We start from the raw sequence: 13465 nt of genomic DNA on the forward strand, positions 1-13465 counted from the left end.
TCTTTGAAAAAGTCTAAATTTGCCAAAACCCTTCACAGTACTGCTGTGCCTATGTGGACTCCTATATTATTTATAGCATGCCTGCAATTAAAACTCATTAAGAAAAGGAAGCAGACAGTTTGCTTGCTGTTAGTCAACAAATGGAAGACTCTAGCATCCACTCTTGGGACATGTGCTTAAAGTTATGAGTGTATTTTATAGGAATACACATTATAGTAAGGAACACAGAAGCTGATTCCAAGGCAATCTTTGTTTCAGATGATTTGAGTAAGAAGCTAAAGCCATTGGCCGAGGAAGAAAGAGAATTCATTCTAGATTTGAAGAAAAAGGACTGTAAAGAAAGAAACTTTGATTATGATGGAAGAATCAATGCATGGGATCTTCATTATTATATGAACAAAACAGAAGAGCTGAAGTATTCCATAGATCAAGAAAAGCTGAAGGAATACTTCCCAATTGAGGCTGTTACAGAAGGCTTACTGAATATTTACCAGCAGCTGCTGGGACTTGAATTTGAGCAAGTAGAAAGTGCTCATGTTTGGCACGACAGCATTACTCTTTATACAGTAAAGGATAATTCAACAGGAGAAATGCTAGGGCAGTTCTATTTGGACCTTTACCCCAGGTAACTATGGCTTAGTGTTTTACTTATGTGTTTGAAATGGAATTGGTCTTAGTGGGTTGCTGGCGCGCTTGAAATTAAATGCATTTGGAAGTATTTGTCCCACTGACAAGACTATTACTGTGTTCATTAAGTTGTCCTCTGCAGATTGTTCACACTTTTTTTTTTGCAGTGCTACCACATTTCTTGCTTATATTCAGTTTATGAAGTATTACTACTTTGTTAATTTTCTGTAGTATTGCTGTCTAGTCAGTTGTCCATATTTTTTTGCCTCTATGAACTTTTATCTTTTCTAACTGTAATACTGTGTTTTACTTTTCATTTATGTTGAACTGTTACTCCAGTCTGTTCAGATCAATTATATTTCCTATCTGCCAAGGAACTTCTCCCAGTTCCTCTTTATACTTTATCTGTGTATTTTGTACCCTGTTGTCCAGACTGCTAAAGAAAATATCAAATAGATCAGGACCAAGAACAGATTCCTGTTGAGCATATCTTGAAATGCACTTCCAGGTTGATCTCTGTAGCTCTGCAGCTCTCTTTGTAGCTATTTACAGCATCATCTGTGTTCTGTCAGAGATCAGGAGACTAGACTGTTTTGAGAGGATTTATTCTTAGTTCTTTTTCACTGTGTCTGTTTCTTTGGGGTTTTTAAATTATTTTTAGCAATTTATTAATTGGCTGATACCTTTTTTTGATATAAATTGATTTAAGGCTTCTCTGGGTTAAGAAAATTAGGTTAGTCAATATAGTAGTACATAAATTGTTCTTTTTAAGATAGTCACAGGTTATCTCCTTCACCTGTTTCCCTGCTCCCCCCTTTCTGCATATCATGTGAATTGCTGAAGCTATTTGTTAGTAAATCCTTCTGACTTAACTACCCAGTTAACTAGTCAGGTTTAGGGCAAAAATTTCAATATAATTTTTCTTGAAACTTTTGGATCACACTGAAAATGCAGTAAACTGTATTCTTTTGTCTCCTGTAATGAAAGGAAAAATACTGCTTCAGAGGACAGAACCTAGTCGTTCCTGTTACAGCAGCAGTTTAATATAGCGTTGGCATCTCAAGTATATATACTTTCAATATATGAGTAAAAATCAGATTCTTGTAAATGCTGCTGTGAATCTTAAATTGATATGATTCAAGTACTGGGGTTTTTTCCCCTTGTGCTCTTAACAGGATCTTAAACTTAGTGAGTTTTGGAAGTCATGAAAAGATGTAATTTCTTTATGTAAAGCTTTAAAGAGATACTGACTGATTGTCCCTGTTCTTGAATAGGCTTTGCCATTCTGGTGAGCAGGCTTGTGGTTTGAAGATAGTGTCTGATATATTTTCTTATACAGAGAGGGAAAGTATGGGCATGCAGCATGCTTTGGTCTCCAGCCTGGCTGTCTTCTCTCCAATGGCAGCAGAATGATGTCTGTAGCTGCTCTGGTAACCAACTTCACAAAACCAGCATCAGATTGCCCATCATTGCTGCGACATGATGAAGTAAAGACTTACTTTCATGAATTTGGACATGTAATGCATCAGATATGTGCACAGGTTAGTGATATTTCTGTTCCAGTGTAAGACATTTCTTTCTCCACTGTCTCAAAGCAAGGTATAAGTCTATTTTGGTGGTTTCTAATTTTAGTAAAGTACATATGCGGGTGTTTTGTTATTTTTCAAAGTGGCAGGTTGGGGTTTTTTTTTGTTTTTAATTTTTCTTTAAAACTACAGCAATGGATACACCTTCTTATGAAAACATTTTCATAGGAACATATACTTTTGCATTTGCACCATGCAGGTACCTGTGAGAAGTGAACAGATCCATGTGTAAGGTAAAGAATGTGCTCAGTGGTCGCTTCCATTATAACTGTCAGATGGCTTTATATTACTTCTAGTAGTATGCTAGATATTAGGAGCAAAAAAAGGTTGCTGTACCTAGGAATGCAAATAATTTGTGAATCCAGATCACCTCCAGCATTTTGGCGTTTAGTACTCTTGAGAGCTATCACTCTTGGCATCAAAAGCATAAAACAGGTCTTGCTAGCGTTCTCACAATGACCAGGAAGAACTGCAGATTTTGCATCAAGATGTCAATAAAGTTGTAAAATTGCTCGTTTCCTTTTTACTTACATGTAATATTTATTCCACCAGGTGATAAATTTATTATTGGCATGATTAAAATTTTGTTTCAGAGAGAGAAAAATCTCAGTATTCATTCACCAAAAAATTCGCATAATTATCTACAAATCCAGAGTTTGTGTAGCACTGCTTTCATCTTCTTTATAAACAAGTACTAAGTAATAAAATCAGAGAACTATGACACACATTAGATTTTAATTCTTGATGTTGATCCTGGAGACTAGGACTGAAGAATAAAGAAAGGAAGTCATTGAAATCCATATATTAAATCCGGAGTTAAACAAATGACATTCAAGCAAACTCCAGAACAAGTACCTAGACTTGCTTAGATATTTTTGCGTCATGTTGAAGGTAAAAATATAATGATTATTTGATCATCTTCACCCTAAGACAGGTGTATCTGAGCTCAAAAATTGAGAAATAAAACCTGTTCTTTCTTTTAAACTACCTAGAAGTTTATAAATGAGACACATTCAGCGTTGGTACAATATTGCCTGCAGCATTTTGATAACCAATGAGGACGTGCCTGGGTGTTGCAGAGCCCCTTCGGGGCAGCCTAAGCCAACAATTCCAATGCATATGTACTTCACTTGTTGTGGAATTGCACACAGGTCAGGGAGGCCTGCTTCCCAGTTGTCTCTCCCCCTGCTGAGGTGGTTTCCGTGTGCATAGTTACTGTGCTTACTGCTGTGGTATTTATGTAAATTGTTATTTGCACACGTGCAAATAACTTGCTAGTCCCACATAAGAACATCCTGTCCTCTGGGATTTGTGTGTGCAAAGCACTATCTTGTTTCATATGATGATTTGTTTAAGCCTGTTAAAACTTGACATTTAAAGGGTATGCGGGGATCGGACTGGGTGGGAATCTGTGAGCTGCTGGGAAAGGTCAGCTTTTGAAAACTGATACTCCTAGTAATGTACTGGGGGTCTGCTGGAAAGTGAGATAGGGGACAGGGAGGGGAACCATTTATGCTGTTAGGGAAGGAGAGCTATTCAAGTACCTGAACCAAATGTCTTAATATTGTTAGTGTGGTGCAGTTGTGTATGCGTAAATGAGGATATCTGGAGGCCAACAAACTCTTACACTCCTCTTGCCTTTTGCTCTAGCCACTTCAATCACCATTTATTCCCAGCTGATGCTTCTTAGCTTTTCTTCATAGCTGCTATTCAGCAAGTACAGTAAGAAGGGCCAGCCTGTTATAACTATGGATTTGAGTAACCAACAGGTGTAAATGAAGGCAATGTTTTTCTCCTTTTCTGCTGTTCTTCCGAAGACATGAGAGGAAGATATATGTATATGACATAGCTGTCAGTTCAATGTTATGTCCTATAATATACATGGGGTTTTTTTTTGTAATCCTACAAGAAAGTAAGTTCAAAAAGCCAGTACTCCTGTGGGCATCTATTTCCTGATGGAGGATGGAACCTAAGAATATCTACAGCTCTTAGGGTGTTTGGGAAATGGAGAATTCTCTTTTTCTTTTAGCGCTTGAAATGTTTTGTTAAAATGTTACTGAGAAGGGAAGAACAATAAAATTGTGCTGGCAAGAGGAGGTAGACTTATTACAGGACAAGTTTGGAGTGAGACCAAATAATTTCTGTTGGCATTTGAACAACTGTCTTTCGAAAGTGACTGTTTCTTTTTAGAAATATTTTGGGTTTGGAATATATTTTAATGAAGATTTTTAACTGTACAAAACTTTTCTTCAAAATTAGTAGCTAGGAGAGGCTTTTTAAACATGAAGTGATTGACGATACTGAAGTAAAAAATAAAAAGCTCTAATGTGCTTGGCTTTCAGAAGGAAGATTCTTCTATCAGTGATTGAGTGTCAGATTTGGAGACCTTTCATGGATAAAGTTGCTAGGATTAGTTTATTTCAGGCCATGTATTACTCGCTTAAAAAATTGTGCTTTATGTTAATCATATGCCTTATGAATGAAGACAGTTAGGACAAAGCTTAACAGGATAAATTGGTGAAGTAAAATCTTCGAATCAGTGGGGTTACTGTCATACAATAAACTATTTTATAAGAGTATAATTGGAGTTTATTATTTTACTTTGGGGTAATATAACAAAATTTTATAACAATTTACAAATTATATCATTGTCATAAGACAGCATGGAAATGGTTTTATTGCTGTCATAACATAAAGGTAAAAATCAATAATATTAAGAAAACAGAAGTACTGTTTTACACCAGTAGAGAATGCAGTAAATAACTCCTGAGTAATCTATTTTGTAGCTTGGTAATAGTCTTGTATCTGAATTTTTGCCCTCTTTTCTTTAACATTCTTTTTTTTTATTACTATTATTGACCTGTTCAAGTGATTCCTTTTGCTGTGATTAACAATGAAATTTTGGCATCTGAAAGTTTATTTTCTGCTAGAAATACTGGCTTCTATTTTCATTTAATACAATGGCTTTTCCTTTTAGACTGATTTTGCTAGGTTTAGTGGAACTAATGTGGAAACAGACTTTGTAGAGGTACCTTCACAAATGTTTGAGAACTGGGTGTGGGAAAAAGAACCACTACAGCAAATGTCAAGACATTATAAAGATGAGAGCCATGTTGGAGACACTCTACTTGAGAAACTTGCTGCCTCTAGGCTGGCTAATACAGGTATCTCTCTGCCCTCTCTCCCTACAGTATATGTATAAAAATACATCATTTAAAAAATTGTTGGAAAACATTAAAGACAAACATAACAAGCCTATTATGTTTCTTCTGTGTGTACGCTTAGCACTGTCTTTCTGGGTTTATTTGCATGGGTACCACCATTAATAAAGGCTATGATGACAGACACCACTATTTGCAGGAGCAGTAGCAGCTCTGATTTTCCAGGCTACCCACAGGACAAAAATACCTTTGCATTCCTCTCCGTTTGACTTTTTTTCATACCAACTTTGCTTATTTAAAATTGGGGGCAGGAGGGAAGGTTTTCTATTGGTTTTTTTTTTTTTTCTGATAGGCCAGGCCAGGCACTGTGCATGAATACAGTATCAGATTTTCTACATGTATCATCATATATACTCCCTCAATATCATAGTCTTACCCATTTATGGTACAATTTGTCATTAAGCCACTGGTGTTTTCTTCATACTGCTTCCCTATCCTGAACAAGAAGTCCTTGTCCTTCTGTCTTGTACAGGCACTGTAGCTACATAAGCATTTTCTCTGAGTAAAGGTTCATATCTTGTAGCTTCTTCAAAAAAGCCTACAGCAGCTGCAGCAGTAGTTCTTGCTGTTCTTTGAAATGTCTTAGGGTAGATGTACTTAACTACCATCTGTGCAAGCCCTGAGTGAAATGGTATACTGGAAGTGAAGACAGCTGAAAACGTGATTTTAAATACTGAAATTTGCTTTTAAAAATATCTGCTTTATTTTGGTTTTGATCTGTGAGGAAAGTAATATTTGAAAAGATGGAGTTTATAATGACAATTCCTTTACTAAAAATACGCCTTTCAACTTTTTGTAACTGAGGCAATTGAGATGGAAATGATGTAACCCCAAGTTTTTTCCATGGTTAAAATTCTAATATTTAGGATGCATGTTGAGATCTTTGAATTAAAGGTGCTAAAGAAACTCCAGCTACTTTGATACTAGTTAACTAAATGTTCTTACCCAATTAGGCCTTTTAACCCTTCGTCAGATTGTTTTGAGCAAAGTTGACCAGGCACTGCATACAAAGCCAACTGTTGACCCAGCAGATGAATACGCGAAATACTGTATGGAGATTCTAGGAATTCCTGCCACCCCAGGTATGTCAGTATGAAGCTTTTATACAGCACATCCAAACGGTTTGATTAAACATGCCTTGCTTTCCCAATAATGTTTGGCATACAAAAAAAAACGAGTTGTTGTTTGTAAAAGAATCTACTTTATGAAGCTGAAATAATTACTTTGAAACTTGGGGTGATCTTAATGATATCTTCTGAAGGAAGATTAAGGTAAATACAAAACTTAACTTTTTGCAGGTTATATTTTAGAGTGACATGATGTGAATACCACTTCAGATGTTTTGTCACATCTGTGTTAGATGTGCAACTAGCGTAAAATGGGAAATTGAGTTTCCTTTGTAGTCAACAGAATATAGCCAATATTTTGAGGCATACTCAGACCCTTTATGTTAGAAGTTTCAAAGTAGTTGATACAAATTCATTCTTAAAATTCAAGTAGTGTATACATCAAAGAAATAACTGCATTTGATTTAAATAAATCAATGTTAATCTACTTTTCAAGGAACAAACATGCCAGCTACTTTTGGACATCTGGCAGGTGGTTATGATGGTCAGTACTATGGATACCTGTGGAGTGAAGTGTTTTCCATGGACATTTTTTATAGCTGCTTTAAGCAAGAAGGAATAATGAATCCAAAAGTAGGTGATGAGTACTTTTTACTAAAGACTTTTGTTGCTCTTTGTCTCGGAAACTACATTTATTGCAATCCTGATCCATACGTATAACATCTCAAGTACTTCTTCTGCACCTATCAAGTTCAGATCAACAAAAAAAAAAGGTGTATAAGTAACTTAAATACTTTAGAAAATCATCTTAAAATTTCCAAGAGCACTTGGATTTTAATACAATTCTTACATAGTCATATATTTAATATTATATTATGGCAGTTTTAAGACATTGTGTCATATTGACTAATGCCTTCCTCTTTAATTTTAGACTGAAAAACATGTTCTTCCACTGCAAGAGCAGATGCATATTCTTCTGCGGTGAAAGCTGCATGATAATTATGCTCTGTTTCCATTAATAGTACCTAAAGTGTGTGGTACTTTTATGTAGTTATTATTTAGAAAACTGAGTTCATTTTGAGCTTTCTCTTTCACAGCACAGCATAACTTGCAAATTTTTTCCTCTTTAGTTTTTCTCCCAAGTGGCTTTTGAAGTTCAAATCATTGACCGGTTCTAGATTTACTGGACTTTTTTTCCCTTGTGTAATTCTCCAGCCTCTTCTGCCTCTAGCAGAAAGAACAGGTAGTTAGTGATGTGGTTAGTAGTCCTGCCAATTCTGGCAATCTTTTTTGTTTTTCAGAGATTATAGTATTAGACTTGTGAGTTGAGATGCTGCAGTTCTTTCATGGGAAAGACCTTTCATTTTCCTGATCCTCTTATCTGTCTTCTGGATTCAGCAGCCAGCACTAGTTCTTTCCTTCAGTAAATGTATACGAGAGAGATGTAAAGGAGAGAGTAGAAAGTGCTTGACTTTCCTGTTCCTCTCCTGGAATTTGCCTTCATTCCTCCCTTTCCATATCACAGCAACCAGAACATATAGAACTGTCCCTCCCTCTAGAGGGTGGAGAAAGTAAACGCGATTAGACTTTGACCTGTACAAAGAGAGGAGTCCAAAGAGGAGATGGGGTGGGGGCTAGAAAACTGAGGCAGTGGTTAGGCCAGTAAAACCCAAAAGGGGTTTTATGAAGAAAAGCAGCAAACTGAATAGTTTGAGATGAGAGGTGAGAAGAGGTTTGGAGGTCAAGATTGATTTTGAAGTGCTAGGGATTCATGAGAGGTGCATGTGAGAATAAGCATACCTGCTTATTCAGTGGGAATGTTGTCACTCATAAATAAGAGCAGGAGAGAAGAAACGACAAGTTAAATGAGAAAATAAAATAACTTTTTAATAAAATGCTGTTCATATGGATCTTAAAAATGGCATTCGGGGAGGGGTCAGACTTGCTGGGGTTTTTTTAACTGTTAGTAGTTGGGGGAGGTGGATAAGGGTGCTTGTGCCAGACTTGTGGGACTCTGTGTCAGTTCACTCTTCTGACACGCACACCCCTCCAGTGTCATCACAGACTTTTTTTCAGTTAGCTTTACTCTGTACTCTCAAAGCTTTTTTTCTGAGTGACTGTGTAGTCAAAATCCTAAGCTATAGTTTGCCAGAATTGCTCTGTGACCTTTACTTCTCCTGAGGGGTGAAAGTGCCTTTTATTCTGATTATCTTGTGGGGATTTTGCTTATCTTTGTCTGTATATGGGAGGTTTTGAGACTAAATTAATTATGCTAGGAGTTAATATTTGCTATGGTTCATCTAAAAGGTAACTAGTGCCTCTTTTAATGTGAAGCTTGATATTCAGGCTAAGAAGTGAGGCAGAAAAATGACGATGTATGTGTTTGTCACTCGCTCCCTAGCACATGTGTGTGTGCACACACTTTGCGTGATCACTGATATAACTTAAGGAGTAACTCTGTGGAGATTTTCCCTCGCTCTTCAGAGCAATGCTGTCTTCTCAAATTGGTTCTCTTTCAACTTCTTTTCCTTATTTGCATTCCATGTAAGTGTAATAGAGTTCCACAGGGTGGGACAATTTTTTATAAACAAATTATAGATACAGTATGATATTTATAGTTACTCATATTTCATTATACCTAGATTTAGACTAGTCTTCAGAACATCAGGAAAGGAAAGCTGTTATGGTGTTATGACTAGGGCATTTAGAAATTTGGCTTACCTCTTCCTCTTAGAATAAAACCTCTCTTCCTGTTTTGAGCAACAGTTACAGAAACTAGGTTCAGAGACTGTATCTATAAAAATTCTTCAGCAAACACTTAACTCTAACTCAATTGGTTGTCATACTTCTCAATTCTTGCACATTATCTGAAATAACCTCTGGTCTCCCTAGAACTGAGAAATGTGCTGGCTCTGGAGAGACAACAGCAAAGACTTGAGTCTATTCAAATAACACTTTTAAACTACAAGGAACAATATCTACACTTGCTGCTGATGTTCAGCAGCATATATACTAGCTATATATATATATATATATATATACACACACTAACACAAATAGTGAAGTATAAACAATGCTTCAGTGAATATTTTTTTTTGCATTTTATTTTTTTTCCAGCTGTAATTCAGACAATGCAATTGGTAATGCAATTAAGTCATGGAAATCCATCAGTTAAAAAGACCTATGCTTGTTTTTGCAGTACAGCTATCAGGAAGCAGCGTGGTCCTGTAATCTCATAGCTTTGACGTGTGGGGGAAGTATATATGGGTATATACAGTGACTAAAAGGAAGAACATTGTTTTCTTCAATATCAGAAGCATCAGGGACATCTGCACACAAAATAATATTTTCTCATTGATAGCCATGTCTCAGAAGCCCAAAATTCTACAGATATATTCTTTAAAATGTGACCTCTTTTTAAGAAAGTCTGCGTTACTTACTGTTGTCTCAGAAGCTTGGTTCATTCTTTTTAAAGGAATCCATTCCTTCTGAAGTAATAATGTTTCTTCCTGAAAGTAAAACCTGTGTTACGTCTCTGTTACTTTAAGATACTTTAATAGGGGAGTTAGATGTGTTTGTATATATTATACATTCTACTATGCATATAGTATGTGTATATGTGCCATGTCATTCCTCAATGCCTACCTGTGTATCTCAACTATCATCTCTGTTCTCCAAACAGAGACTAAAGAAAGAGAAATGATCAATTAAGAGAGAATGGATGTTAGGTTCCCTTTTCCTGCCAGTCTGTCAGTCAGTGATAGTCCATCACTGAAGATTGTGTGGAGATTGTGTGTGTTATACTTTATAGAATGTCTTCCAGTCAAGTTGTGATTGTAGCTTCCAAAACAGGTGAAACCACAAAAAAAATGATTTGAGAATAGGTTAAATTCCTGCTCTATTGAGTTCTTCCAGCAGATCTGTTATATGTGGTGTATCCTCTTTTGGTATTAAGAAAATCTGGAAGGAGGGAAGGTGTTTAATCATTAGTAGATTTTTAAATATGCAACAAATACAGAAAAGAGGCAGTTCACAAGATAAGAAATACTAACATTCTGCTTTACCTTTTATCAGGCTGGGATGAAATACAGGAACCTCATTTTGAAACCTGGAGGATCTTTGGATGGGATGGATATGCTACAAAATTTCTTAGAGCGTAAACCAAGCCAGAGAGCTTTCCTATTGAGTAAAGGATTGTGTGTTCAGTAAAATTATGGTTCCTTTGTTATGGCATATAAGTATGGAATGACCTGGAAATGTCAGTGTATTTCACATCTTAACTATGTGTCACTTTAGGGAAATTGGGTCACTTTTTGATGATTTTTTTAATTGTATAAATAAAAATGTGATTTTTAAAAAATTGCGTAGGACTACAAAATTCAACACTTTAGGGGGAAAAATGGAGATGTGCAGAAGCTGAGGAATTTGGATGGTAATTTTTTTGAATTGTTATTGAATAATACTGATCAGCATGAGAGTTGATGCCATGTTTCTCTTAACAGATGCACCTAAACTATGTCTTGTGAATGAATTTTAAAACTGGAGGAGGGAAAAAAGGACACTACCAGCAATAAAAGAAACAGATTCATTCTTATTCTGTATTCTATTGCTTCATGGCTCACCAGTGTCTGATGGAGAGAAAGTGTGTTTGATTTCATCATGGTTTGGGTTCAGTCTAGCTTCCTGAGAAATTTCAAGACTGAGAACCTGCCCCAGGCAGCTTTACAGCAGAGATACTTGTGTGATGCATGTTAAATTCTTGTACCATTTATAAACTTACACAGTATAACTAAAAAGAAAAAAAACCTACTATTTGAGCTACCATTTTCTTCCATTCATTGAGGAAAACAGCCAAAATCTATGACCTTCGCAGTTCTTCCATCGCTTTCTTTTTTGTTAATGATCACAAATCAGGTCTTCGTTTTCCAAGTTATATCAACACTGGCACTGAAAAGTTACACTTGAGCAATTATAATGGTTTCAGTTGGTTTGTGAACTATTTTGACATACATATAAGGAAGGAAGGGAAGAAGGTATCCCTGGTGGGAATAGTAAAAGTCAATCCAAGATTGGCATGCAGAGGTGCTAAAAAAAAATCTTCATAGAAGTGTGAAAGTAAGCAAGGAATTATTTTGCAGTTTTTCTGCAAGATCAGGAAAAATGAGTCTTACAAGCCAGCTCTACACCACCCAAATAAAGCTGCTAATCCAAATGCATGTCTTTAGAGATCATACCTTACTTTGGGTTTGGTATTACAACATGTATATGAACAAACTTTAATTTTGGTTACTAGCTAATGTATTTTAGACATTTGAACCATAGCTGTAACCATGGTTGGTATTTTTATTTGTTTGATCAACTGAACTGCAAAGTAAGAAAATGTGCCTGGTCAGCTCAAAAGACTTCCTCTTTTTCTAGCAAAAGAAAACTGAAAGCATTCACTTTGGGTCAAATCTGTGTGTTTCAGGGGGGGAAAAAAACCACAATTGTGAGTATTCAGTTGCAACTTTATTTCTCTGTGTTTTTCTTTTAAAGCATTTAAACTCGGGAAAAAAAGGAGCTTAATTAGTTTCTGAAACGGAAAATTTGACAGGACTTATTTTTGAACCACACTAGTTACAGATGTGAGGAAACAAATGTTTGTAGCCAAAACATATTAACTATATAGTCTTACCAGATCACATAATTAAATTAAGTAAATTCTAACTCTCATAGTCAGTTACAGTTTTGGACCCCAGTTCTGCTGGGTCATGAAAAGGCAATACATGAAAATCACATATATGAGAACATCTTGAACGATATACATGAAGAGCAACTATAAAGGAAAGCTGAGGAAACTGGAGCATGCAAGATTATCCTAAAATCTGTGAATTCCACGTAGATTAATTTCACTTACATTCTGACTGGATTTGGAATGATTTTGCTTTCTTTTTAAATGTGTTTAAATTCTTGTGATCCTATCTTATCAAAGGGTTTTTCCTTTCACACTGTAATGATAGCTCCAATGAACGAAAATGTTGTAAAAAATATACTAAGTGATACTTTCCAAAAATTAATCTGCAAATCTAAGCAATGGAACCTTTATTAAGAAGCAAAATGCAGTTTTCATTTTACAGCTGGTAGGCACATTTCCACATGAGGGAGACCTTTCTCTGCATAAACCAGCAGCCTCAGATCAAGGTAGATAATTACAAATGTAGTGATTATAAACAAAAATATGTGATGATAAAAAGTTATGTTCTGATTTAAAAATTGTATTTACGACAGTACTGGTGTTAATGATGATAATTTAATTGACTTGTTTATTTTCCTGTTCTTTAGAGTGTGTGTGTTATATAGTATATAGTAACTAAGATACTGAAGTGCAGGAGAATGCTATTACATTCTGGTGCAGGTCGCAGGCTGCAGGGAATGCTACACCGTCTCTGTGGTGACAGGGGGCTGTGTGCACTGTGAGCAAGTAGATGATCTGCTCGGCCGAGCGGCACAGCTGCAAAGCCAGGTTGAAAGGCTTCAAGCCGAAGTAGACAGGCTTAGGAGCATTTGGGAGGCTGAAATGGAGATAGACTGGTGGAGCCAGGCTCTGCCTTCCCTGCAACAAAAATGGGAGCACCTGCCGGAGAGCTCCCAGGATTGCGGGACCCCTGTACACTGCCCCTCTCAGGTGGAAAACAATAACCTAGAGGAGAGGAGTGAGTGGAGGCAAGTCTATGGCCGTGGCAAAAGGCGAGTGCCCTCCTTGCCTACCTTGCCTCCACAGGTGCCTCTGAGCAACAGATATGAAGCCCTAGTGGAATACAGCCGGTCCAATGGGGATGTGGTGGAGAGGCAACCTATATCAGAGGTCCCACCACAGTCAGAAAAACCTGACAGGCGTATAGCTACCTCCTCCACAAGGAAGAAGAGAAGAGTTTTAGTGGTTGGAGACTCCTTCCTAAAGGGATCTGAGGGCCCAATATGCAGA

General features: G+C 36.6%; 1 protein-coding gene across 2 annotated transcripts in view; it reads left to right on the forward strand.

Annotated features, from left to right (window-relative positions):
• The window catches only part of NLN (neurolysin), a 34345-nt gene extending 22628 nt beyond the window's left edge, over nucleotides 1-11717 (forward strand). Inside the window, exons 8-13 of one of the 2 annotated variants that reach the window (XM_068422264.1) lie at nucleotides 259-625; nucleotides 1967-2168; nucleotides 5191-5377; nucleotides 6388-6516; nucleotides 6998-7134; nucleotides 10576-11717. In XM_068422264.1, coding sequence (XP_068278365.1) covers nucleotides 259-625; nucleotides 1967-2168; nucleotides 5191-5377; nucleotides 6388-6516; nucleotides 6998-7134; nucleotides 10576-10710 — 1157 coding nt within the window. In that variant the 3' untranslated portion in view covers nucleotides 10711-11717. The remainder of the gene's footprint in view (nucleotides 1-258; nucleotides 626-1966; nucleotides 2169-5190; nucleotides 5378-6387; nucleotides 6517-6997; nucleotides 7135-10575) is intronic. The other variant, XM_068422265.1, reaches the window with a different exon arrangement.
• The last annotated feature ends 1748 nt before the right edge of the window (nucleotides 11718-13465 follow it).

Source organism: Nyctibius grandis, chromosome Z (genome assembly GCF_013368605.1).
Source record: "Nyctibius grandis isolate bNycGra1 chromosome Z, bNycGra1.pri, whole genome shotgun sequence".
NCBI classification, from domain to species: Eukaryota; Metazoa; Chordata; class Aves; order Nyctibiiformes; family Nyctibiidae; genus Nyctibius; species Nyctibius grandis.